The sequence below is a fragment of the Morus notabilis genome, unplaced genomic scaffold (genome assembly GCF_000414095.1).
Source record: "Morus notabilis unplaced genomic scaffold, ASM41409v2 Scaffold1196, whole genome shotgun sequence".
Classification (NCBI taxonomy): Eukaryota; Viridiplantae; Streptophyta; class Magnoliopsida; order Rosales; family Moraceae; genus Morus; species Morus notabilis.
The window spans coordinates 55,349-81,238 of NW_010361429.1; the positions used below are offsets into that span (position 1 = coordinate 55,349).

At 33.2% G+C, this 25,890-nt stretch overlaps 3 protein-coding genes across 3 annotated transcripts; all 3 read right to left on the bottom strand.

Annotated features, from left to right (window-relative positions):
- Nucleotides 1-2,134: 2,134 nt before the first annotated feature.
- LOC21387699 (FIP1[III]-like protein) lies at nucleotides 2,135-8,801 on the bottom strand. Its single transcript, XM_010099478.2, has 9 exons — nucleotides 8,366-8,801; nucleotides 7,524-7,723; nucleotides 7,162-7,288; nucleotides 6,851-6,913; nucleotides 6,704-6,769; nucleotides 6,453-6,554; nucleotides 6,190-6,368; nucleotides 4,091-5,987; nucleotides 2,135-2,883 (listed from the first exon to the last, which is right to left on the bottom strand). Exons 1-9 carry the CDS (start codon nucleotides 8,726-8,728, stop codon nucleotides 2,341-2,343), a joined length of 3,540 nt encoding a protein of 1,179 aa, XP_010097780.1. The 5' UTR covers nucleotides 8,729-8,801; the 3' UTR covers nucleotides 2,135-2,340.
- A 1,430-nt stretch (nucleotides 8,802-10,231) lies between these two features.
- Nucleotides 10,232-14,988, bottom strand: LOC21387700. The gene is made up of 13 exons (XM_024166514.1): nucleotides 14,741-14,988; nucleotides 14,016-14,202; nucleotides 13,697-13,769; nucleotides 13,289-13,436; nucleotides 13,029-13,138; nucleotides 12,533-12,673; nucleotides 12,305-12,446; nucleotides 12,090-12,233; nucleotides 11,580-11,743; nucleotides 11,405-11,479; nucleotides 11,070-11,208; nucleotides 10,473-10,739; nucleotides 10,232-10,387 (listed from the first exon to the last, which is right to left on the bottom strand). Exons 1-13 carry the CDS (start codon nucleotides 14,975-14,977, stop codon nucleotides 10,232-10,234), a joined length of 1,983 nt encoding a protein of 660 aa, XP_024022282.1. The 5' UTR covers nucleotides 14,978-14,988.
- A 2,531-nt stretch (nucleotides 14,989-17,519) lies between these two features.
- On the bottom strand, nucleotides 17,520-20,953 carry LOC21387701 (peptidyl-prolyl cis-trans isomerase CYP21-4). The gene is made up of 8 exons (XM_010099480.2): nucleotides 20,678-20,953; nucleotides 20,286-20,448; nucleotides 20,130-20,169; nucleotides 19,946-20,029; nucleotides 19,212-19,297; nucleotides 18,325-18,462; nucleotides 18,087-18,237; nucleotides 17,520-17,979 (listed from the first exon to the last, which is right to left on the bottom strand). Exons 2-8 carry the CDS (start codon nucleotides 20,435-20,437, stop codon nucleotides 17,893-17,895), a joined length of 738 nt encoding a protein of 245 aa, XP_010097782.1. The 5' UTR covers nucleotides 20,438-20,448; nucleotides 20,678-20,953; the 3' UTR covers nucleotides 17,520-17,892.
- Between the last annotated feature and the right edge of the window lie 4,937 nt (nucleotides 20,954-25,890).

The following is a 25,890-nucleotide window of genomic DNA, read 5'->3' on the forward strand; positions in this document are numbered from 1 at the left end:
CAGCAGGAAAGTACACAGGTGTACGATTGGCCACGTGGATATCTTTTTTGCTATAGCTCAGCGCTTCAATTAGGACCTCAGATTTCATGTACACGTGGAAGTATCTCATTGGTCAGTTTCATAAAGATCAGATAATTTATCAGGACGAGATTAATCTCCATTAGTAAAAAAATATAAAAAAAAACAAATAAATAGACAGATCAAGTGATTTTCTCAGTAACATTACTATTTCTCTTATGGCATGTTTATTTAGAGCATTTTTTACTCTCCGTATTTTAGTTAAATTCTAATTAAAATAGTTAATAGATTATTTTAGTTAATAAATTTTTTGACGAGTCATTCTAATTATATTTTTTTATTTTAATTAAATATAAATTATTTTAATATTTTTTTAGTTTAAAATATAAATAACTTTTTTTTAATTTTATTTTATGTCAAAGTAAAGAATAAAAAAATAAAAAAATAAATAGTTAGCCACTTCTTACTAGTTATATTTAACTAGTGAAAAATGTTTTAGCCAAGATATCTATCATTTAACTAATGGTTGGAATGAAAAAAAATTAAAAAAAATATAAATCATTAGCTATTTTAGCTAAAAACATGAAGGTCCTGTTTATTTTACCGATTCGAGTTTTGCTACTGTAAAAAACTCTCAGAAACAGTCACATCTAACTTTTTTACTACAGTAAAAAGTTCTCATATAAATCACATCTCAACTCGAATTAATGAACTAAACGGGCCTGAAATTGCTAGCATGGTTGGAGTTGCTCTTACTAGGATTGAGAAATGGGAGTAGGGAATAGAAGTCAATCCCGTGTTTACTTGCTCTTTTTTATCTTGAAATGAGAGTGAGATTAATTGGCCCCCACTCAAATTTGAAATTGAGAAATGAGATTGGCACTCTCATACATCTTTTGAGATTGAGACTCTCATTCCTAATATTAATATTAAATTATTATCATACTCCTGTTTTACTTATAAATATAAAATTAAAAATAAAATTCAAAAAATAATAATTACAACATATATTTATTATTTTATTTGTCTAATATCAAAATATTAGCCTAATTATTGTTAACTTTAATATAATAAATATGTACTTTATTTGTTTAATAAATTAACAATATATTTAAATTTTTAACACTATTTTTTATTTTTAGTTATGTTATTTAAATTTTAACAATTTATTCTTATTTTTTAAATAATTGTAAAATTTATATTTATTATTTTATTACCCTATTATTAAATTAAATAATTTAATTATGATTAATTTTAATATAATAAGTACACAATTTATTGTTTAAATTAAAAATATAAAATTGACTTAAAGGGTATATTATTATTTTTACAATATTTCATTCGGATTCTAGGTATAGGTTAACACATGAATGAGATTTGAAGTGACTTCGATTCCAAGTCCTATCACTAAATAAATAATTTATTCTGATTCTAATTATTCACTCCGAATCCTACTCATTCTGAATCTTACCTACTCTGATTATGCATAGATAAACATGTCATTAAACTTTAAGGAGTAAAAATAACATATCCATCTTTGTTCAACTAATGCATTAACATCTCACGTCTATGTAACGTTGAAACTTAAAAGTGATAAGCTTCCCCAATCCTCATAAGAAAAAACTCGTTATTATATATGTGTACCTTAAAGGAAAAAAAAAATAAGTATGTAAAAGCCAAAAATGTTGTGGAGATTCTCAAAAAAAAAAAAAAAAAGAAAAATGTTGTGGAGTTCTGCTCGCAAGAGATAATGAGATATAATGAGCTCCTTTTGTTTGTGAACAACAAATTAAAAAATACGTTTTCATGCACTATCCAAATAGTAATTAAAAAGCTCTTATTTATACTTCTCTTTTTTTATTGCTTAAAAGTAAAAGCACAAGCTCTCCCAAACACTCTCAATGACGCCTTTCAAATTGAACCTTTTTCAGATTAGATATAAGTATACGTGCAGAGCTAGATTTTTCTGCCATAGAACAATACAAGGATGAAATTTCCAACAAAGAATTGCATAAGTAGATATCTTGAACATTATGCTTCACCTGCCCATATAACATATAAATTCAGTGCACCATGAGTTTAGCAACTAAAAGAAATCACTGCCAAATATGATAATCCCAAACTTTATCGGTTTATTAATATCCTCAACTATGAATTTGCATGAATGTTTTGTAACCAAAATAAGAAAAAAAAAATCCACTCTCATCTGTATATGCCTGAGCTGCTAAAAGTTTGAACTTTGATCTCTAGGGACCTCTTCTAATCCAAAAAAAGCTGGGAGTAAAAATGACGATGATAAAAGATATGAAATTGAAGTGAGATTTAAGACTGCCCTGTGCACCACTGCCTCTTTCTCGCTGGCCTATGTTGCTTAGTTTCAGCTGTCTCAACAATGGTAGGAGCAGGAACAATGTCGGGCTTTGCACATTTGTCCTGTTCCCTTTTAAGGGCGATCGGCTCCTTAAACCGCTCTCTACGTCTCTCCATCTTTGCCAATGTCTCAAGAATCCATTGATCATCGCACTGCCCTCCAGTCTTGCTCCCATGAGAAGCAAGATCATACTCCAGCATTCTCTTTTTCACACTTTCCGTGCGTGCTGCAGATACAGAATCATGCGGTCTTTCCAAGGGATCCCTATAAAATTCTTCAGTTACTATCTGGCCCTCCTCAATGTCGAAATCCTCATTCCGCGCTGCAAGCGGGAACTGATCATGGAAGTCCTCGTTGCTAAGGTTGAGTCCAACTTTCGGAAGGTTGGATTGGACTGCCTCATACTGAGAAGACTCATTAACATCTTCTATATACGTGCCTTCAAGCCTGCTATGGCAACTTAAATTTCGGTCTGTGGGTCGTCTTCTAGATAACTGCAGAACAATGAGGCAAGAGAGTTAGAACAAGGTCGTTAAGTTTGTTTTAAAGGACTTTTTCATTCTCAAACATTTCAAGGCATGTTCCTGCAAGTTCAAGCACATAGTATTGTCTATAGCAAGAAATTTAAAAAAAGAAAAAAAAAAAGGATTCACTATCTCCTTCCAAATGTTATACCTGGACCACTGTGCCACAATTAGCTTCAGCTACATTAAACAAGTGATATAACCCCCACCTTACGCCTTACACATAGAAGAATGCAATATTATTCTAAACCTCAGAGATAATTGAAACCAATTCAAGTATGTGAAACGAAGTCATTATCTATAATCATTTTGGGCATAGTCAAGAACTTCTAGAAATTTATCATATATAAGTTAAAGATCATCTATAGGAAATTATATGTATATGTTATTCTAAAAGAAGAAAGCTCCAATAGGAATGAAATAATAGTTCTTCACAAGTTCTATATGCTTATAGCAATATTTAGAGTTCATCACTTCCCATGAGACATAACTACGCAAAGATCTAAGGGCCCATTTGGAAGGTATACTCAAACCATGGTTCTTTATTCTCACGTTTGAAATTCACATTTTTTGTGAGGGAAATACTGTAGCAAAATCAATGATTTGAGTTTGAGTATATAAAACAAACGGGTCCTAAACTGCTCTAAAACAGGGACAAAGCGAATCTAAAGAAACAAAAGCTAAAATAATATAGTCAATCAAATAACAAAGTAGAAACCTAAAATTTTTCTCTTATTCCCCTTCCCTGTGAACGTGCCATGAGAGAATATGAACTAAATAACATGCTGTATATTAAGCTTAAAATCTAATAAACAGAGAAGGATCCAGATACAGTTGCCGCAGTTTATATAGAAGGGAACAAAATTCAAATTAACAGGGCATGGAATAAGAAAAAACAGTATGATCTGTGTAAAGGAATAAATAGGAGTATTTTATCATTCTATAAACGAACTAGAAGGTGCAAAAGTAAAGTGTGGTAAAATATTTCAATTAGAAATATATAACGCTAGAAAGAATGACAATAACTTTAATCTTTTTCTCATACCAATAAGGCTTGGAACTCAAAGAAACTTCTGCTAGTATCAAAAACATATAAAAAGCAGCTCCACTTATAGGGGGAACTTATCCATAAAAGTACAATAATACAAGGTTTTAACCTTGATTTCCCCAACTTTACCTTTCCTCCCCCAACAAACAAGTTTAATGAATCCCTGCACCTCAGGAATGCCTGCTCATTTTTAGCTCTAAACATCTTTTGACTTCTATAGATACCCCGGCTATAACTTCCGTCTTTTATCATTCTATAGCCATGTTTATCCGCTTGCATGTCATCGATATGCATGGCATCATGAAGAGATCCATGTGTGGATTGGTTTCTTCTATGTCTCCCATAGTTCTTACGTAAAAAGGATGACTTTTTGAAATTTAGTTTTTCATATCGATGCCTAATGGTAGGTTCCTCCTCCATCCAGGGAAGGACTTCAGATTTCCAGCCACATCTTCTCTCCCTCCTGAAATGAACCTTATTATCACGGTAAATAAAACCGTCTTCAAATTTGTGTAAATCATTATAATTTTCAAGCCAGCCACTCTCTTTGCCTTCCCCAGCAGGTAACTGTCTCCTGTATCTTTCAACAAATCTTGAAAGAGATGCACCATTTCTTGGTGGCATGGGATCAGTCCACCTTCCTCCATCAGATTCTCTGTGAGACTGACGGGACAAGTGATGGACATCAGTGTTCCCCCAATATTCATCTTCTATTTTCCTAGACCAAGAACCTTCCAGTTCAGTCCATCTTTCTTCATCTGATTCTCTGTAGGAGTGATGGGACAAGTTATGGACATCAGAATTCCTCCAATACTCATCTTCTAATTCCCTAGACCATGCACCTTCCAATTCTAATGAGAAAGCATCATTGCATCTCTTCCAGGCAGAGTTTTTCACTTCTTTCCGACGTTTGGGGACCTGTCTTTCATAACTTTCATCAAGAGTATCTCTTTTCCAGTTAACCAATGAAACAGACCTTGCATTTTTCTCTCGCATGATGTCAGTGCCATCGAGTTCATAATCCGGAAACTGACTACTATGGTTGTTTGGTTTCATAAACTGAAGTCCGTTGTTCTTTCTTTTGGATCGAAAATCTATTTGTTCACTAGTGGCAGAATACCTAGAAACCAACTGCTCAGTCTCCTTGTAAACTGGAGGCATGTCCCCAGACAAAGGTCCACGTCGATATCGATACCCTTCTCTTCTATCATCTTCACAAAGATACCCTCTTTTTTCACAATTTTGGACTACATAAGGATCTCTCCCTTCATGGAAATCTTGACCCCTGTTCCTATAGTTTTTCCGAGCTGTATGAGTGTGGTCAGCAAACTCTCTACTACCATAATAGTGGGACTGTTTTGATTTTTCATAGTATGTGAGATCTTCTCTATCTGTGAAATTAACGTCTTCCATATTTTCCTTCCATCTGCCATAATCAGCAGATAAGCGACCCTTATCATACATGTCTTCTGCATCTAACCCAGGAGATGTGTCATTGTCGTATATGTTTATTTTACGTTGAGCATGACTATCAACACTCCTAGTCTGATGCTTCCTTTCACCTTGAATGGGGCTTTTACAGTTGGAATAATCTCTGAAATCAACTGGTTTTATTTTGGCATAATTTCCCTGTAGGTTCTTAGGGCGAGGTGAGTCAGAACCCCACAACTCCTCACCTGACTTCACTAATGATCTTCTTATAGGACTAGTAACTTTTCCACAGTCAAGATGACTATCATCACTTGATGCTTCAGAATCACTTGCAAAACAAGATGAAGTCAGGCTAAGTTGACCCTCTTCTTCAAGTGATAATTCTGTCTCAACCATGTATTTATCTGCACAAGATGCTCTCAAGATGACACTTTCTCTTGTTTTATATACACTTTCAGGTAATTCAGTAGTTCCATCCGAAGAAAAAGCACGTGTCTCCTCATGACGATTCCCATTTACATCTGGACTCTGGTTCGTTTCAGTATCATCAGGATCATTTGTCATTGGATTAGAGGAAGTTATCTTTGCATAACACCTAATGATTATCAAGAAAAATTGTTGTTCAGTGACTTCTCAAAAGAATAAAAAGTCTTTGCATTCAATATTCAGATGCCACTTCGTGAAAGAAGCATATCTGTTGGTCATTCCTAACTAGAATCAATCACAAGCATCAGAGAGAAAGCAGTCTCTCCAAGTAAATATACAATTACAAATAAATGTGGAAAGAGGAGACAAACCTGTCTTTGTTTTTGTCATTTTCCTCCAGAGATTCTATAGAAAATTCATCTCCTCTGCCACCATTACAGTCAGTAGCTTCGAATTCCTCATTATTACATGTTCCGCATTCAGTGCTACCACTATGGTTAAGTTTTTCACCAGTATCAGAGGTGTCCTCAATGGGGTCCTCCAAAGTGATCTGTCCCAACGATAGCACTCAGTGGTGAAGTAGCTCAACAAGGGTATTCATAAAAGTTAAAAAGTGAAGACAAGTGCAACACACCTGTATCACAACATCAGAATCCCGATCACGTGGACGCCTAACATCAACCGACGGTTGCCGCTCACCACTGCCATCTTCAACCTGAATTGCTCTTCCTTTTGGCTGTTAAGAAAAACCAACATAAACTTCCAAACAAGCATTCGAATACGACCATTGAGAAGATATGCAGCATAACTAAAGATCCAGTGCAGGGGAGTCCAGGAGTAATCAAAATGTCTCGATGAGGAAGAAGCTAAATTTCCTGATCTAACCTGATCAACATTGTCGACCATAGTTTCCTCAAATCCTTCATCATAGTTCGATCCAGCTTCATAATCCTATTTTCATTAACACAGGTATGATTCAGGTCAACCAACTGATCATATAATTGAACATCCAATAAAATCCAAATGACTAACCTGGTTTCGAGACATGTGATTGGAGTTCCCTGATTCCCCGAATGATGGCCACCGAAGTTGTTCCTGCAATGCAGTGCAATATATAAGATGTGTTACCACAAACAATCCAAATTGAAAAATGCATCACAATTCCAATCTGCAAATATACCAAAAAGTTCACCACTTAAGACATTGCCAGAAGAACCCTTTTAGGTAGCCAGAATATCACATAATTGAGATCAAAAGTCTAATTGGAAAATCAATAAGACTGAAACGATCAATGGGATTCTGGATTCTTAAAAAGGACAAAGCACCACGTTGAATTTCTTTACCAGCGAGTTACAGTATTGTCTCCAGCTGTCCTCATTGAAACCAAAATTGAAGAAATCTGTAACATCGACTCCAGGATACCTCCATGGCTTCTCCTCTAATGTATCAATATTTACATCAAGTATAGACCTAGACAACAGAAAAAGACATGCTTTTTAATCAGCCACTCATAAACATACAACATTATCAGGAGCATTAACAAAACTCATCCTCATTTCATTTCCTCCATGGAAGTTGACGTAAAATAAGTAAGAAACACGCATTAAGAAATATCATATCATGATCATTTCTGCTGTCATTTTCCATTTCATTTTACTCCTAAAATTGGCTTGCGTAGATTCAACATTAGATTTGATTTACTAACCTATACCAAGGGAGTGAGAAGCCACATCTACTTTGAGTCATAACTGAGTTTCGTGTAGCGCCAACAAGATCATTGTGACCTGAGCTTGGTCCCTTTCGTCGACCGCGAACATTAGAATTCCAGTCACATCTTGCCAACACCAAAGCGGATGCATTGGCCTTCACATCACTTGGAATTGACGATCCCTGAGTTCTCATGTACTAAACAACAGCAACCAAATCACAAATGAACAAAAAGAGAACATGAAAAATTAGGAAAACATGAACTCAGAGAACTTTTTTAAATATCAAACCTATCTTAATGGCCTAATAAGATGCAAAATGTTCTTATGAAATAATTTTTGTAAATTTCAAGATATCACCTGATGGGAACATAATTATGAAGATTAAACTTTCAAAAACCCATCATAAACTTTATGATTTGTGATAAAAAAAAACGCAGAAAAATAAATAAATTCATGGACTAAAAATTCAGATACAAGCAGTGCCGAGAACCACCCCCGACCCCACACACACACACACAAAAGAAAAAAAAATCGATGGAAAAACGAGTGCCACTAGGAACAAAAAATGACAGAAAAAAGGTTATTAATAATGAGATTGAAATGCTCAAATCTTCCAATTTACATATAAAAAAAAAGTACTTTTCTTTTGGAAAAAAAATACTTTTGCAAATCAAGCTCATAAATTTTAATTAACTAGCTAATCCATAAAGCAAATCCACACTTATTATCTTAATATGAACAAATTAAGCTTCACTAGGCGTCACTATTTTCTTCACCAAGCTTGACGTAAAAACCATTAAAGAATCGCAGAATAGTTTTCATTCTAAAAACAGATTACCTTAACCTTCTCTTCCTCCTTAATGGCCGCAAAACCATCTTGATCCTCCTCATTCTTCACATCCACTACTTGATCCATAACCGGGAAGGTCTTTCCCTCACAATCCTCGTCATTCAAAACAATGTTGAGATCATCCTCACTGTCACTTCCATTGTCATTCTTGTTTGATTCCTCAGACAAGTCGTCGAAACCATCCTCGGAGCTAGGGTTTGGGTTCGGCCTACTACTGTCACTATCATCGTCGTCTTGTTCGCCGGGTTCCGTGTAAAGTCGAGTGAAGTCTCGTCCGCCATTGATGGCCGAGCTCGCCTGAGCTTCGACGTCGGCGTAGAGATCTCCGAAATCGTCCCCATTGTCTTCCATTGATTTTCAATGGAGAAGCTCCATTGCTGATAAGATGATATTTTGGGTTTTTATGACTAACCCAAAACCCTAAACCCAGACCAACGACACATTGGAAGTTTTTTCCTTTTTTGGGTGTTAAATTAATGTTTTTTTTTTCCTGCTCCCTTCTTTTTTTTTCTAACGACAATGAGAAAAGAAAACAGAACCAAAAAACCCGTACAAGTAGCAACTAACAAGTTACAACACATGTCGTAAAACGAACGTCCTCGTTCGAATTTAAAGCATGCTGTTTGTTTTGTCGTTTTTCAAGCTGTCTGTCGTTTCTAAACTTTCTGTAGTTTTGTAGTTCACTGTCGTTTTTTTTTTTTCTCCTTATTGGAGTATTGTGTTTTTTTCTTTGGTCGTAAATAAACTTCCTGTCATTTTTTAGTTCATTGTCTTTTTTTTTTCTTTTTTTATTCTGTCCTTATTAGGTTATTCTGTTATTGTGCTTTTTCTATTTTGTTGTCGTTTTTCAAGTTTTGTGTCGTTTTTAAACTTGTTGTTTTTTTGTTCATTGTCGCTTTTTTCCTATTTTATCGTTATTTGGTCGTTGTTCTTTATCCGCATGTTGTTTTTCAAGTTGCCAACTTACTATTCTACATTTGGTTGGTGTTTTCATGTTGCTTTCAAGTCGATGTTCGCTTTCGTATTTTAGGTTCTTGTTGTTTATCAGGGTGATGTCGTTTATGCATGTCATTGTAGTTTTTTGGGTATTTGTCGTTTATAGTATTGTTGTTGTTTTCAAGTTCTTGTCGGTTTTATATTTTTAGTTGTCTTTCTAAGATTTCATCGTTTTCGAATCCTTGTTTTAAGTATATGATTGCTTTCATGTTTCCTTCGTCACTTTATTTTGTTGTTCTCTCATTTATGTCGCCTTTCAAGTAGACATGGTTTCACAAAATCTTTCATTTTTTTTTTTGTCGTTTTCAACACACTTTCATTTTTAATGTTTACGTTTACCCTTTTTTGTTGCTCATGGGGCTCTTCGGTTTGACGGTAATGTCGTTTTTAAATTTCAAGTAATTGTCGTTTATCAGGTTGTTTTTAACTCCTTGTCGTTTTATGTATCAGTCTTTATCGGGTAATTGCCGTTCATCAGGTTGGCATTTCCAGTCTTATCTTGCTTCACTTTGTTTTTAAAGTTAATGTCGCTCATTGAGTTGCTGCCCTTTTTAAAATCAATGTCGTTTTTCTTTCATTCTCTTATATCATAAAAACGGCATGTCGACAATGTTTCGAAGAAATTGCAAAGTCGCGATCTGAGTTTAATTCGATTAAGTGTCAACGCCATCGCCCATCAATAATCAAAAATTTGTTTTACCTCTTTTTTTTTCTTTCTTTGGCATTTCAATTTCTGCAGCTGCAAATTTAGTAAGCATTACAACATAATTTAAATATATACGTGTGTATGCTGCAGTTTAAATAAGAAAGCATAACTTGCACCCAGAAAAGATCCGAAATGAAAAAAAGCTTGAAGTTTTACTCGCACTTTAGTGCACGAGTAATTTCCCATGAAACTGAATCATTTTCATGGACAAAGCCATCACTTTGTCCGTACACCTCCATGTTGCAGTTAACCAAAGCAACAATGAATCTCTCCTTGTGTAGTGAAGAAAAAAACATTATTTGTTCCTCCTGAAGTACCAATAAGAACTAAATTAATAACGTGATTAACAAAACATGAAAACTATTAAGAGTTAGTTTTCTGGTGTCAGATTACCTCAGGCAGTTCATGGAATTCATCGGGAGATATTTGGAGCAACTCGATGGCGGTTTGACCGGCAGACCACGCGAAAATTTTCCCACTCTCATCTGCAAGGGTGATTTTGAGATGCAAACTTCGGACAACTTCAGTGTCACAGTTGTGAAGACAGAAGCTACATTCCATAACCCCGCTAGGTGTTTGGTTGACCAAATGACCACAAACGACATGTGTAAGCCTAGTAGTACCATGACAATGTGCCATGTCCAGCCAAATGCTAGCTATCTGTCCACATGTGGAAACGGAGCATAATAAAGTGACAAGATCCAAGAATACACGAGCTACTAGGCGGTTCTTATTTGAAACATGTAAATGGCATTACTAGTGCACTGGCACCACAACTCACATAAAATGGGTTCGTGCGAAGACCCGCCCTATGTGAACTGGGGTGCGAAGCACTACTAATGTCCAATAGCCTTGCTATTCTCATAAAGAATCAATACTATGAAATATTCACTTTGTTGGTGTATTCTATAGATCGGCAAGCATAATAATAAAATAAGTATTAATAATGATTTACTAGCGAAAACAAAATTTCAAAGAGAAAACCATTACTTGTGTACTGCTGGTCTGGGTAGATAGATTGGATATTTTTGACAACTTGTGAAGACAAGGTGAGTTTAGCAATGCTGGCAAGCAGCTGAGATTGATAAACGAAGCTCCGGTATCACTCTCAAGCCATAACGCTTCAAGGCTGCAGAGTAAAAGAATCATCAACGACATTATAAGCAGTTTTTAATGCTAAAGCAAGCTATCAAAGATAGAGATTCATGAAAAATTCTGCAATGTCTAAATGATAACTGGAAATAAAGTAAGATGGAGCAAGTTTTAGCCAACTCAGGCATCTATAATGCATATATGTGAAAATGAAATTTGTTCTTTGACCTCACCTATTCTGTCTCGTCATAGAGCATGCAAGGCCAGATATGTACACTGTGTGACCAAGGCTTATTCTTCTCAATGACCTGAGTAAAATTTCAAAAATAAAACTACATAAATAAAAACACACATTTTCTCATCTTGAGAGCCGGGAGCATAAGTTAGTAATTAATTTATCCTCAATACCAAGAGTTTGCAAAATGTAGCTTTGTCCAAATTGCTCCAGTACTATCTTGAAGTCTTAACAAAAAAATAGTAGCTTGTGTGTTTCTCCTTTCTTTCTTAATATTGGTAACGACGCCATACAGGCTGATGCCAGTCATCTTGTCATGAAGATCAGTAACATATGTCTGCAAAACTTGAGATGTAAGAGATGTTAATCAACCTTGAAACAGGTGATAAGACAGATCTAAATAAAAGAGAAGCATCACCAGGATAGAGAAAGACAATGTCAAATTCGGATAACTTCTTGTAAAAAATATAGAAGATATAAAAGTTTGGAATAATTGCACAAGCGACCTGCAATCCTATAGGATGTACCACCTGTTCTTATCCTCTGAATTTCATATTTAAGACATTAATAATGCATGATGCATTCCCTTTCAAAATACACTTATAGCTCCTAAAAAATAGCAGCCATATATACTGATTCTCTGTGTATCAGTATAAGAATGTAGAATAGAAGAATAAACGCACTTGAAAAGGATAACTTCTGAAGTCAACAGACCCTTGTGAATCACGTGGCAAGGAAACTTGAGAAACTCTTGGACCTGGAGTGAGATCTAACGTACTCAAGAGGCCTGATCCTTGGCCCCAGTTTTGCGTCAATGTTAGACGTACCTGAGTAACAGAAAAACTAACTTTATATCTCAAATGATTGGCTAGTATTACGAAATGATCTACTGACTCACCTGTTCCTCATGTTGAATGAAAGGCGCCAAATATAACTGCGTTGCACTTCCATATTCAAGACAAATTTTGTCACTTTCTTCAAGGCCACTCTCTAGAGAACTTGCAATGTATGGCCTATCCAGTCCAAGCATACTTCCAATGCTGAAAAAATTCTACATTTTGAACACAAGTGGAAAGAAAGAAAGAAAGAAATTAAGTGGTAATAAAAGTACAGCTCAAGAATTCACCTGAAGAGATTGGCGAGTTGAATCTGCTCTCCCCATAGCAGAAACTTTAGTTTGACACCATCTTCGTCAACAAGGGTGATTTGCTTCTTCTGTAAACTACCGAACTTCCCATCAATTTCAGACGATCCAATAAACTCAATCCTGAAAATAAGAAGCAAAGCAAACGTGGCAATAAAGAACATGACCAATCCACTTTGTTGCCGATAAAAGATTCAGGTGTGTCCATTTATAGACAAATATATCCTTCGTTATAAACATTTTGAATCAGGGATGTCCGTTTAAAGGTTTTACGTTTATTGAAATGGTTGATCGTCACATCCTTCAACTAGAACATTTAATGATGATCAAGGAAGCAGATTTAAGTCACAGATTCTTTCATTTCAGGAACAACATGGTTTAGCAATACCATCAAAAGATTATGAAACTGAAACCATTTGCACCACAAGTTTCCACATTATGACAAATGGACAATTGCACTGAACCTAGTTTGCCTTACCTAGCATACAATGAATAAGAAACTCCTTGATTGACCGCATCAAGCGAAATGGAAGAGAATGAATCGGAGCAAAATTGAGCTCCAATAAGCATCACATCATCATCCTCATCCTATTTAAACATGTAACAACAATAATGCTCAGACAATCTTCAAAACAATTCCACACAGCCCAACGCCAGAAGAATTTTACTATGCCATTTGTATCTGATATTTAACCGAAAGTAAATACAAAAAAATAAAAGGCAAAACCTGAAAATTACCTCATCCAATAAAATCACAAGATATTCTGTTGGCAGCAGGCACGGATGACCAGAACCTTCAGCGGCAGTGCGTAGATGGCATCCAGTGAGGAGAATCTCCCTACCTTTCTTCAAAATCCCATTTCGAGGATCCACCAACTCATAGTATCTACACAGACAAAATCTCATGTTGTTAGCTGAACAAGAAACTCTCAAAAGATGAACAACTTACAAGTATAAATATCCACCCATTTAAAAAGAAAAAGAAAAAAAAAAACAGTTAATAAGACAGGAGAGATGCGAATGGTATACAATTGTGTTTTAACACTACAAATACCGCATATGTATGAAAAGCAAAATCCTTCCTCTCCTAATTTAGATACTCATCTTGATTAAGATTTATACACAATTAGGTATACAGTTGTCTACCTGCGAGGGAGGTAGAGATCAATGGTATTGGAGCTCCAAAAATCACCCAGTGTAAGCATGTATATGTTAGTACCTGAAAAAAAAAAAAAAAAAGCACACACACACTTAGCAACCACTAAAGAACAAGCCATAATCAAACGCTTAAAGAGATTACAGATTTCAACACGAGAAAAAGAATAACCATGATTCTATGATTTAAGAAGAAAAGTTTTGAACAGGACTAGAGAGTTAATAAGTCTGCATAGTAAACCTGATGAAACAAAATGTTGATCAGTTAAGTACTGGGAAACCCACACATTTTTAGAACTGTAAAGACTACCTGGAAGGACAAAAGCATCGACAATAACAGCTTCCAAGACACTGTTCATGGACAAGAAATTCTTCTCGTAAATAGAGTCGATAGTCACGGTGTTCGGAAGCTTCGCTCTCCCTCGTTTCTTCTTCAACTGGTTGATACATTCTGGCCTCTTCCTCGGAGCCCCATCCCTGTGTTGCTCATTCCACGCCTGATATTGTAGCACAGCTACCTTTAGCTTCTGATATTGATAAATTTCTCCAGAAATTGATACTATTTAACCTATTCTCAAACTACTTGGAGGAGTTGATCTTATAATTTCCAAAATAACCGAAGGTTAGAGGTTAGAATTAAAATTTGTCTTCTAAACGCTTTTTTTTTTCCCTCTGGAATCAAACAATTGTGAATAAATTAAAAAAATTGATAAACATGATGCCGAAGATTAAAAACTATTAACCCATTCTCTGACAAACTAGCTAAGTAATTTTATTGGTTCTTCCATAACCAAAAATTCGAGGTTGGAGCATTAGATTTCTTTTCTTTAAAAGAAGTTCCTTTTTTTTTTTTTGGCAACCAAACAGTTGAGAGTAAAATGATAAATACGCTCGATTAGAATAATAAGACCTATCACTTGACTAATTCGCTAACATAATTTCATCATTGGTTTCTTTTCTCTAACCGCGGATTTTCTCGGCAACCAAACAGTGGCAAACACATTGCGGAAATGAAATCGAACACAGAATCGGTACCTGAGAGAGGTCGGAGAGCAGAATCGCTGCAGTGACGCCGCTTGAGTAAGCGGTGCAAGTCTTGAGGATCCGAGAGGCGATCCAGTTCCAGCTCGGCCGCTTGATATCCGCTTCGATTCTTCCGTTCAGATCGAAGTCTTCGTCGTCATCGTTTTCGTCTTCCGGAGAAAGCATAGACCTCGCGTAGTCGATGAATCTGAGAAATGGATCGTCTTCTTGTGGCTGATCGACCGCCATGGCTGAGTTCATCGTTCTTCTTCACCGACGCGGAAGGCGAACGTGTTTTTTTTTGTTGTCGTTTTTAAAGCGGCGGGGAAAATACGCGCCAATTTGGCGCGGGTTTTAAAAACTTTTAAAAGTGCGTTTGGTTGAGTAGAAAAAAAAATCAATAAAATGAAATATAATCTAACTATGATATTTAGTTAAATTTATAAAAAATAAATGATCATTTAAAAAAATGGCAATCTATTCATACGAGAGGAATAGTCATTTTAAACTTTTTTTTTTCTATAAGTACCCTTAAATATTGTAATATAATTACAAATAGTAGTTATATGTAGTATAATATAATATATAATAAAAATCTTATGAGATAATATAATAAAATTATAATACATTTATATATTTTATAATAATATATTGATGTACTATAATAATATATAATATATTGTAACATATTGTAACGTAATTATATATTATAATATAATATATAATAATATTACAATATAATATATATAATATAAATATAATATATTATATGATCATAATTTTATTATATTATACTACATTTTATATATTATATTAATTTATGAAATATTAGTGTTATATGTAACATAAAGATAATTTTGTCAACACGAAAATATCCATATTTCATTTTATAATATTTCTAAATTACAATCAAATAAATAAATTAACATTTTTTTTATTTTTATTGCCTTATCATCTACATTGCCATTCTCATTACTATTATCATTTCTCTACTGTGACCAAACGCACCCTTAAAGTTTGGAAAGTGGGCTTGGATTTGTTGATTGCATCCTGGTATGGGCCTTGTTCAAAAACCTATATAGTTGTTTAATGGGCCGGATCCAGTGGACTAATTGGTGAATTAGAGTAGTACTACTTTTAGAGTAGGCATTTGAACATGCATAAAATTAGGGGTCCATTATGGAGAAAGTTGGAATCGAAAGATAGCAATTTTTTAGAATGTTTTGAAAGAATCGTAATTAGTATTATTAATTACGTGGTTATTATCATAATGATTGTCACATTTTATGATATATAATTACACAGTAATTATTGTAATAATTTTATTTTTTGCTATTCTAATATATTATATTGCAATTAGTAAGAATATAATATATATCTAAATTTCCTTTAGAAAAAACATCAATTCTAAGATAAGTAAACAGGAGTATACCATTTTTTCAATTCGATATTATCTAAACTCCCATCGAGGATATACCACTGTTAAGATGGGTGAATATAGAAATGAGAACACAAAAAAAAAAAAAAAAAAGGAGTAATGTGGTTATAGTTTAGGAAGGACGTGAATCTACATTCCCCTCCTTTATTTATGTCCTCAACTTTTAAAAGAGTAAAATTGTGCGACTTAATTTGACTTTAAAAAGATTTTTTCAAAAAGAAATGAATCTATAAGATAAATATTTCGGATTTCTCATTTTTAGTTTCTTTTGACTTTTTTTTTTTTGTTATTATCATTTTTTTTTTGAAAGAATGTAATAAATAGCAGACTTATAAAACTAAATGAAGTAAATATTATATTTTAAAACTATTTAAAATAAATAACAGTTTACGTGGTAAGTGAATCACTTTACCGCGTAAATGGTTCATTTGCGATCACTAAAAACATTTTTCACTTAATTTTTCTTTCAAAAACTGATAAAAAAATTTATCACTTAAATCAAAGATTTTTTAAAATTTTTTACCATATAAGTTTTTTTTAATCAATCATAAATGAATCATTTAGGCCTCGTTCGCTTCGCGGATTCGAGTTTTTAATTCAAGCTGAGATGTGACATTTTCTGAAAACATTTTACTGTAACAAAAAAATTTAGATGTGACATTTTCTGAGAGCTTTTTACTGTAGAAACCTAGAACTGAAAACTCAAATCGGTGAAATAAACGAGACCTTATTGTATAAATATTTTATTTACCATGTAAATAGCTATTTACTTTAAATAATTTAGAACTCTATAATTACTCAATTTAGTTTTAAAAATATGTTATTTAGTTTCTTTTTTTTTTTTGCTCTCTCATTTGTAGGCAATAGCCGTGAATTATATTTCCTATTGTTAGTTATAAGGAAACAAATAAATAAATAATCAATATGGCTCAACCTCAACGTGTCCGTTTGATGGGGCAGTTGGGGGTACATAAAGACAAGGCGCACTATGCGTAATGATTATAGCAAGAGACAATCAAGCAAAGCTCCAGCAATGCATAGGTTCATTTGATTGAATCAGAATAATCAATGATATGTTTGAGGTCTTACTATGTACAAACGTCATGAAACAAAGAAACTTCCACCAAATGGTAAAAAGAAAAGATTATCTATAACTATAAACTTTCAATCACTATTAAACTCTTGTCCCATTGTCAAATTCTAAATGCTTCCAGGACACACAAAGATGAGCGTGTGACTTTGGTAATTCAGGACACACAAGAACATTTGTCCAGTATTATACATGAACACTGTCCAATATTATGTATGATTATTCAACATTGTCTAATAAAAGCATTCAAAAAGAAACTCATCAACGCAAAATGTGTGAACAGAATGATACCAGAGGAAAATAAAAATAATAATAATGAGGACATCAATCTGCTAGTGAAATTTAACTGAATGTTACACATCGCCCAGCCAAGATATGGAGCCCTTTTTTTTTTTTTTTTTTTTTTTTTTTTAACTCAACAAATATCAATCCTACTCCAAACTCTCCCCCATCCTTTCATAAAGAAAAATACAAAACAAATTAGCTGTAAAATTAGAAAAAGAAAACAACAAGAATTATGAGTGTTCCCAAAATCAAAACATGCGGGAAAACAAAGAGAAGCTTTGCGACAGACAGAAACAACAGATGGCACCATGCTATGAAGAAAAAACTTTACACTAGCTCAGTTCGGCCCACTTAGATCTCGCGTTTCAGAGTCACATCGATTATCCCTACATTATGCTTAGGCTGATAATGCTCGTCTGTATCTACCTCTTCAATTTCCTGGTTAGCAGGACATAAAATTTTACAAATTAGTACAACTAGATGTGATTCAATTCAAGTGTCACGCTGTAATACAAGATAACCAAGATTTAAAAAATACTTCATACCTGCACAACATCCTCACCCTTGATGACACGTCCAAACACAATAAGCTGATCATTCAAATCTGGGATTGGTGCGGTCGTGATAAAAAGCTCAAATACCTTGCTGCCTTGTTTCGCCTTCGAAGTTCCAAGCATAAATGCTTCGTGCTTTGGGCTGTGTGAATACCAAGCATAAGTTACCTATACTATCAAAGAGAAGAAAATATAAACTGACATGAAAGGATAACGGAGAAAAAAAAACCTTGTGATAAGTTCACGGTGAAGCTTTCCTTTTGATATCCAGTCCTCAGCTACTCCAAGCCCTTGGGAATTTCCTCCGTGAATTACGTAATGTTTTATCACATGACTGAAGGCCATGCCTTTAAAGTGTCCTTTCTGACTGAAAAAACTGGTTAGTTAATGCTTTTTAAATCATATAATATAAGAAAAAGCAGAAACATCAAACATATACACGCATATGGATCACTGGTCTCCTCCAACTAAATCCAAGAATCAACCATAGTTAGAGTCAATGAATAATCTTATATGAAGTGTTATTAAGGTTATCTGTTTCTTGGTTTGTTTTTGTCCATGTCTGGAACTTCCGTAATTGCCTTTAGTCATTGGTGGTTTTCATTTTTCAATCATCCCTAGTTGAATACTTCTCTTTTTTTTCTCATCAGAAGTTTCTTGTGCATAAATTTAGCTTAATTTACTGTGTTCAACTTTGGTCAGTGCCACATCACCAATCTTCTAGAGTAAAACAAAACTAATAGCCCTTTAGATTACAGAAAACGCTTCGATGAAGAAGATGACAATGTCATTATTCATAACATGATGAAAAGAAATGTTACTCTCTGTTCAATCAAGAAAACAATGGCACAACTCACAAGTACCTTATGCTGGAAAATATTTTAACTCCTAGAGCCATCCACAATCAAATCTGCTAATCTGCTAATGAATTAAAAATGCTTTTATTTATAAAAAATAATAATAATAATAAGGAAATCCATCAAATTCCAGCCCCTAGAACCAACCCTCATTTAACATCATCCATGTGCTTAGCTGCTCTATCAAAAGAAATGAATTTGGAGAAAGAAACGCATGTAGTGTCTACTAACATCACAAGTGAGAGTATAAGATACTGACCACAAGTCAAGGAATCTGTCCACAATCTCTGGAGACCCGTCCTTGAAGAGTTCCACTGTTATATAACCTTTTGATGTCTTAATCACCTGTTAAAACACAGAGAGACGAGAAGTAAGCTCAAAAGTTAATCAGACCACTAGGAGCAGGTGTTCCTTAACATCAGACTAAATCACCGCACATGATAACAAAACATATAGAACATTATTGATGGATTCAAAAGAACATCATACAAGCAACTTAGAAAAACTGCATAAAGGTGGAAAAACCACAGTTTTCAGCAATAGAGAGAGTTTATTTCCATTCCTTAGCACTGAAAAGTCACTTCCTATTGTATATACTGAATCTATATGCGGCATGGCTCACTGTCTGGTTGCTATGTCTTATAAGCTCATACAAGTGATGTAATATCTCCATTAACCTTATTCAAAGTATCTATATACATAGATTATCCAAGAAAGCTAGTCGAACAATCATAATATTGCCCCTGCCGCAATGAATAACACAACCCATCTCCTAGAAGTCGCCACTTCCACGCATAGCGTGACATAACACTTAGCAGTCATTACATGGCAACAGAGAACAATTTATAAACAAACTAGAGAACCAAAGTAGCCAAAACCAGTAACATTTTCCAACTTTCAAGTGAGTTACTCTCTCTTCACTCAATTAAACAGGGAATAATGTAATCCTAAACTTTTTTTTAAAAAAAAATAATAATGATAATAGAGACTTACAGCATAACCAGGTAAATCATACTTCTTTGAATCCCCAAAACCATCACTCCCGTAATTCTTTGCAACTACAAAGGAATCAGTGTCCTACACCAACACAAAAAAAAAAAAAAATACAATTCTAATAAGTTGAAAAAAAATACTAATATTAATAATGAAAAAGGAAAAATAAGATTAAAATATGTACCTCGAAAGTTGATAAGCCAGACTCGCCTTGATCCGACGATCTACAAAAACAAAAAAACAAAATAAAAACTAACATCAATATTCAGAACGGAAAAATAAAAACTTGCAGAAATGAATTTATTTACTAAAATTCTAGGATTGAATTTCGGAAGAAAACCTTCTAGACCAGTGGCGATACGTCCCAAATAAGCACAAAACGATCAAAACAACAAGCAAATTGCACAAAATTATGGTAGTAACGCTGATTCGAGTCGGTCCCTTCTTCTTTTTGCTTTGAAGTAATAGAGCCTGAGGCTTTATCCTCGCCATCTTCAACTTATCTGCAACATCAAGCTCAGAACTTTATACCAAAACTTCCACACATCAAAATTTCTCCCAAAGAAGAAAATCGTAACTGTAAACCTTAATCTAGATTTCAACTTCAATTCGAACGGAATCGAGAACTCAGAAAATCGAAGGATTGAATAAGGAGCAGAGAAATAAGCTTCGAATCGGAAAATTCAACAGCGGAAATAGAGAAGGGAAGAAGAAACAATGGAAGTTTCTTACCTTTTGACCGTTGATTTTGGGGCTAGGGTTTAAGCCGAGTGAAACGACGATGTTTGATGCGTTGGATCGGAGAGTCGGCAATGGAGATGAACAAAGTCTGGTCTGGGCGTTTTTTTTTTTTTTTTTTGAATTATTTATTTGTTTTTTTATATCTTTTTTGTTGTTCTTCTTCTTTTTCTTCTTTCTTTGGTCTCTCTTGGACGGTTGGTCTGGTCTTGTAATTTCAAAAATGGTGGGGTCCACGGGAGGATATTATTCGCCGGAGGAGCAGGTGATAGATCATCGTCATCAGAGAAGACATCATGTCATTGCAGGCGAAGGCTTCTGATTGACGGCTCTGATTAAGTTGGCGTACGTGTTGAAGGAAGTTACAGCTGGACGACCGATTCGGGCCGTGGGCCTGTGGGCCATTCCGTTCGTTATTGGATCACTGCTGTGATTTCGGGCCCATCACTTTCCTCTTCTTACAGAAAATTGCAAAAACTTAACGCGTCCTTCTCACCTGCTACTCTTTTAATAATAATTTGTTAAATTATATATAGTAATTTGTTAAATTATATATAGTAATTTGTTAAATTACGCAAATCATCAATCATATAAGATTTAGGAGACGTTTGGTTTATAAATTAAAATCATGATATTAGAATCATTTTTTATTTACGTGTATTTTTTGTGAGAGAAATCACTATAGTAAACCATCAAATCAGAGTACGAATTCTCTTACTAAACGTCCTCTTATTGTCGGTGACCGGAGACCTATCGCTTATGTAATTTATTAAATTATAGATAATAATTTATCAAATTACTTACTTTAAAAAGATAAAATTTAATAGACTAATATTAAAACTTAAAAATTTTTAATGGTATCATTTTAAAAGACATTTGTCAAAATAACCTTTCTTCTTATTATTCTCTCTGTTTTATGGTTACATGTTTGTAACTTTTTTATTTTATTTTATTTTTTATGGTTATATGTTTGTAACTTGTTATCTAAATTTGGGGAAGGCAAATAGAACTTGAAAACAACAGATTTGGCTTAGTTTGGTATTGTCTTTCTATACCAAAATCAGCCTCTACTTGTAGCAGAAGTTTATTTTAGTGTCTGGTAAATCTCTTCAAAAGTGCTTTTTGAAGAATTTTTCAAGAATTTACAGCCAAAATTAAAAGCAGCTTAAAAATAACTTTAGCTTTTAGATTGTCCAAGAATCAGCATAGTACAATTAATAAAACTTTCATAATACCCTTAATAAAATTTAAAATTTACAATCTTCTCAATCTAAAATTCAGACTCGTAAGATAATATAATAATAATATTGTAACAAATAATATCATAATTATATTAATAACTCTAATATTATTATTTTATCATATAATATTATATTATAATTATATTATAATTATTTTAATAATATGATATTATAATTATAATATGATATTGTAATTATTATTTTATAATAAAAATAATATATTATATTGATATAATTATATTTATTATTTTAATAATAATATAATTAAATAATAATATAATCTTATAATTCTAATATTAATATATATTATAGTGTATTACACGTTATGTTATATAATATATTTGTTTAATATAATATAATAATGATTATATAATATATTATATTATATTATATTATAATATAGTTATAATTTTTAATTATATTATAACTGAAATATTAATATTTCTTATGTATTATTATAATATGTTTTATAATATTGTAATTATATTAACCATTTTAATAATATTGTTATATTCTATATTATAATATATGATATAATAATAATTTTTTATTATAATAAATATATATTATATTGTAATTATATATATTATATTATATTATAATATAGTCGTAATTTTTAATTATCCACAACAATTTAACTTCATAATTTACCAAACGCTATTACGTTGATTTTGAAATCAGCATAGCTACTATAATTATAATTTACCAAATACTTAATTACTTTTTATAATAGATGTTTTTTTTTAGCACAGTTAAAAGTAATTTTTTTAAAATCTACAGCACTACTAAATTAAGCCTTTGTCGTTGTTGTTCTTCAATGATGTTCAGGTGGTCAACTTGCAAACACACTTTTCTAATAGTGCCAAGGAAAATCCTTCTTTTCATGAGTTGCAGTAATTGTTAATTCACAATGTTTATAAATGCATCATCACTATGCAGTCAGGTTGATAAAAATCAGATGGCATACACCAATTTTCTTTTAAAAAAAAAAAAAAATTCCTTTTGTAGTAACTCATCTCATAGAATAGATAAAGACCTAGCTCAGTTGAAAAGAACGGCAGGCCTGAAACCAAAATGTCTTGGGATTAGGGAAAAAAAAACGCTTGGCTTACAGATAAGCCATATATAAATGGTTCGTATCCTTAATTATGATAATAGTAATTAAATCAGAAAATAAAGAGACAAAGACAAGAGAAAAAGAGATTAAATGTCCATGTTTATACAGAATAAAGAACGAAATGTTTGAAAAAGAAAACATTTTAGAAGAGTGATAGTTTAGACTCCGTTCTTTTTTTGCTGACGAAAATGAACTGTTTTACAAATTAACCTTCTAAAATGCAGAAAGGAGCCTTACACAGAAATGGTCCACTCAAAAGCACTTAAATAGTTCATCAATGTCAATTATTTTTTGTTTTGGATGACTTTTGTCTTTATATAGCTGACGGTATAAGAAGGCCATGGCTCTAATGTTGCCAAAACCAGAAACCCAACCTTGTGCTACGATTCTTTCCACAAAACGCCTCAAGTCATCTTCAGCAAATTCAAGAAGCCCTGAGAAAAAGAAAATGCAAGCAAGAAACTGAGGTGTGCGTTTAGAACTCGTCTTAAAATAATTTTATTTTTTTGTATGAAAATAGAAATGAAAATATTTTTAATCTCAGACAGAAATTATTTTTAAAAATGCGCTTGGTAATTTTATAAAGAGATTATTTTCAGCATAAAAAAATTTATTAATATCTCTCTCTCTGCTCAAGAGAGAAGAAAACGGAAACAAAAAATAAAAAACGATTAAAAATGATTTTTCATTTCTTTTTTATTTTACACTAAATCAAAAAATCATTTTCATTTTTATATTTTATTTTTAATTGTGTCAAACACCATTTCTCTCTCGTTTTAATTTTTTTTTTCTCAAAACATGTAAAAAATAAAAACAAAAACAACTCTAAACACAGCCGAACAATCACAAATGGCGAACTACCCCAAAGGTCCAATAACGGGACTCAGATAGAAATCTAGTGTGAGAAAATGTTTTACAATCACACAGACTTACTTTTGCTCTCACTACCAATGACCCCTGATACACCCACACTTTTATTATAAATTTTTTCAGGGGTCTATGGTAATAGCGGAGAGATCGGACTGATAGATCCAGGAAAAATGCTTTATATAGCATATTTAGTATTTATGTTTAAAGTGCATAACATTTTTTAAAAATGATAATAAATTATAGCATAATATTTTTTAAATTTACAGCATTTTTTCTGTCATGGTATAGAAATTGGACTTAATATAGTATATGCTAAAGTGTGACATTAAATCGTAGTTTTGGTATTTTAAAATCATTTAATCGAATGAGTCGACATTCACAACCGTTGAAAGTCAATATTTTCAATATAGCATTTGAATGATATTATGTAATGGAGCGTTAAATTAAAATAACATATAAAGAACATCCTATTAGCTGAGCAAACCCAATGATCTTAGAAGTTTGTGTTTACTCATTTGAGCTTGTTGTGGTCTAATATCATTATCGTTGTTGGACTCCAAGGGCTTGTAGTTTATCTTCAAACATCTTGAGTCTAGTGACTTAGCGCTTGTTTATTTCACCGATTTGAGTTTTCAATTTCAGTTTTACTATAGTTAAAAACTATCACAAAAAGTCACATTTAATTTTTTCTACTATAATTAAAATCTCTCACATAAAGTCACATCTCAGCTCGAATTAAAAATTCGAATGAACGAACTGAATGAAGTCTTAATATTTTTAAAATTTGTATGCATTTTTACGTTTAAATTTAAAAGATGTGAGACTCAAATTTATTTTATATGTTACACCATGCAGGCATTGTTGGCTTGGACTTGTTTGATGAAGTGTCTGAGCACGAGGCAACGATAAAACAGAGGAGGAGGTGGCATTGCCGCTTCATCGACCCGCCCACCGAACTCACCGGCAAAGCAGGGTATTTTAACACCCAAATTAGCTCTCGGGGTATGCCGAGGTCATCTACGGTTGTTGTTGCCTAAACACTTGCAAGACTAGCACATATTTAAGGGCATGTTTGTTTTCTATATTCGTTCATGATTCTGAATCATGATTCATAGTTCTTTACAATATTTTTCTCTCATTAAAAACATACGCAAAATGAATAATGGTTCTGAATTATAATTTTAAATCTATAAACCAAACGTCCACTAAAATTTTGAAAGCTTCAGACGATAATGATGATGATAACAACAATAATTGCTCCTGGTGTTTCCAATTTGAAATTAGGTTAGCAGGAGTTGAAGAAGATCCATTTCACGTGTTGGAAGTTTCCACCCAAATAAAGCCAATTCTGTTTGCCGACTCAACATTAACCAAAAACAAAAACGTGGAAAACGCTGTTTAACAGGGATGGGCAAAGTTTCCGACAAGGTAAATCCAGTTTAGGGAGCCCTTTTACGACTAATTCCCTTCCCACTTAAGCATCTTTGCTGGCCCACCGCACTTCCTACGTCACCCTCATTTGTTTTGATGGACTAGTAGGAGTTTCATATGGTGTTTCCATTACTGAAACATATATATATATATATATATATATATATTAAATACATTGCTAGCTGCTCTAAAGTTTTGAGCATGGGATCTCTCTTAGTTGAATGAGGTGCCGTTTTATGTTTTGGATGTTCAGGGAGTTAAAACAACGTGACTAAATAACAAATAATAGTAACAAAACAATTTAGTTGTCTTTAATTCTCCTAAATACCATATTTATACCGTTAAATACCCTATTTACCGGTGAATAAAAAATAAGAGCATTTGGGATCTAGATAATTGGTTTAATTTGGGAAACCACTCCACAAACAAATCGGTACTGCTTTTGAGTTCTTGAAAGAAAGGTGGCAGAAATCTGAGAGAAAAATCACCAATGAACTCCAATCGGAGATCTACCCTCCGTGATTCCGGCCTCATGAGCAAGAATCTGT

Excerpts from the sequence above, each read along its gene's own strand:
- LOC21387699 (XM_010099478.2), bottom strand. The coding sequence starts at position 8,728 with ATGGAAGACAATGGGGACGATTTCGGAGATCTCTACGCCGACGTCGAA. Across the intron at positions 7,724-8,365 it reads AGGAGGAAGAGAAGGTTAAG|TACATGAGAACTCAGGGATC; the intron begins GTAATCTGTTTT and ends GCTGTTGTTTAG. Across the intron at positions 6,369-6,452 it reads ATTCTGATGTTGTGATACAG|ATCACTTTGGAGGACCCCAT; the intron begins GTGTGTTGCACT and ends TCGTTGGGACAG.
- LOC21387701 (XM_010099480.2), bottom strand. The coding sequence starts at position 20,437 with ATGGCGAGGATAAAGCCTCAGGCTCTATTACTTCAAAGCAAAAAGAAG. Across the intron at positions 20,030-20,129 it reads CTGGCTTATCAACTTTCGAG|GACACTGATTCCTTTGTAGT; the intron begins GTACATATTTTA and ends GTGTTGGTGTAG. Across the intron at positions 18,238-18,324 it reads CACCGTGAACTTATCACAAG|CCCAAAGCACGAAGCATTTA; the intron begins GTTTTTTTTTCT and ends GTATTCACACAG.
- LOC21387700 (XM_024166514.1), bottom strand. The coding sequence starts at position 14,977 with ATGGCGGTCGATCAGCCACAAGAAGACGATCCATTTCTCAGATTCATC. Across the intron at positions 13,770-14,015 it reads CGATGCTTTTGTCCTTCCAG|GTACTAACATATACATGCTT; the intron begins GTAGTCTTTACA and ends TTTTTTTTTCAG. Across the intron at positions 13,139-13,288 it reads TTGTGATTTTATTGGATGAG|GATGAGGATGATGATGTGAT; the intron begins GTAATTTTCAGG and ends ATGTTTAAATAG.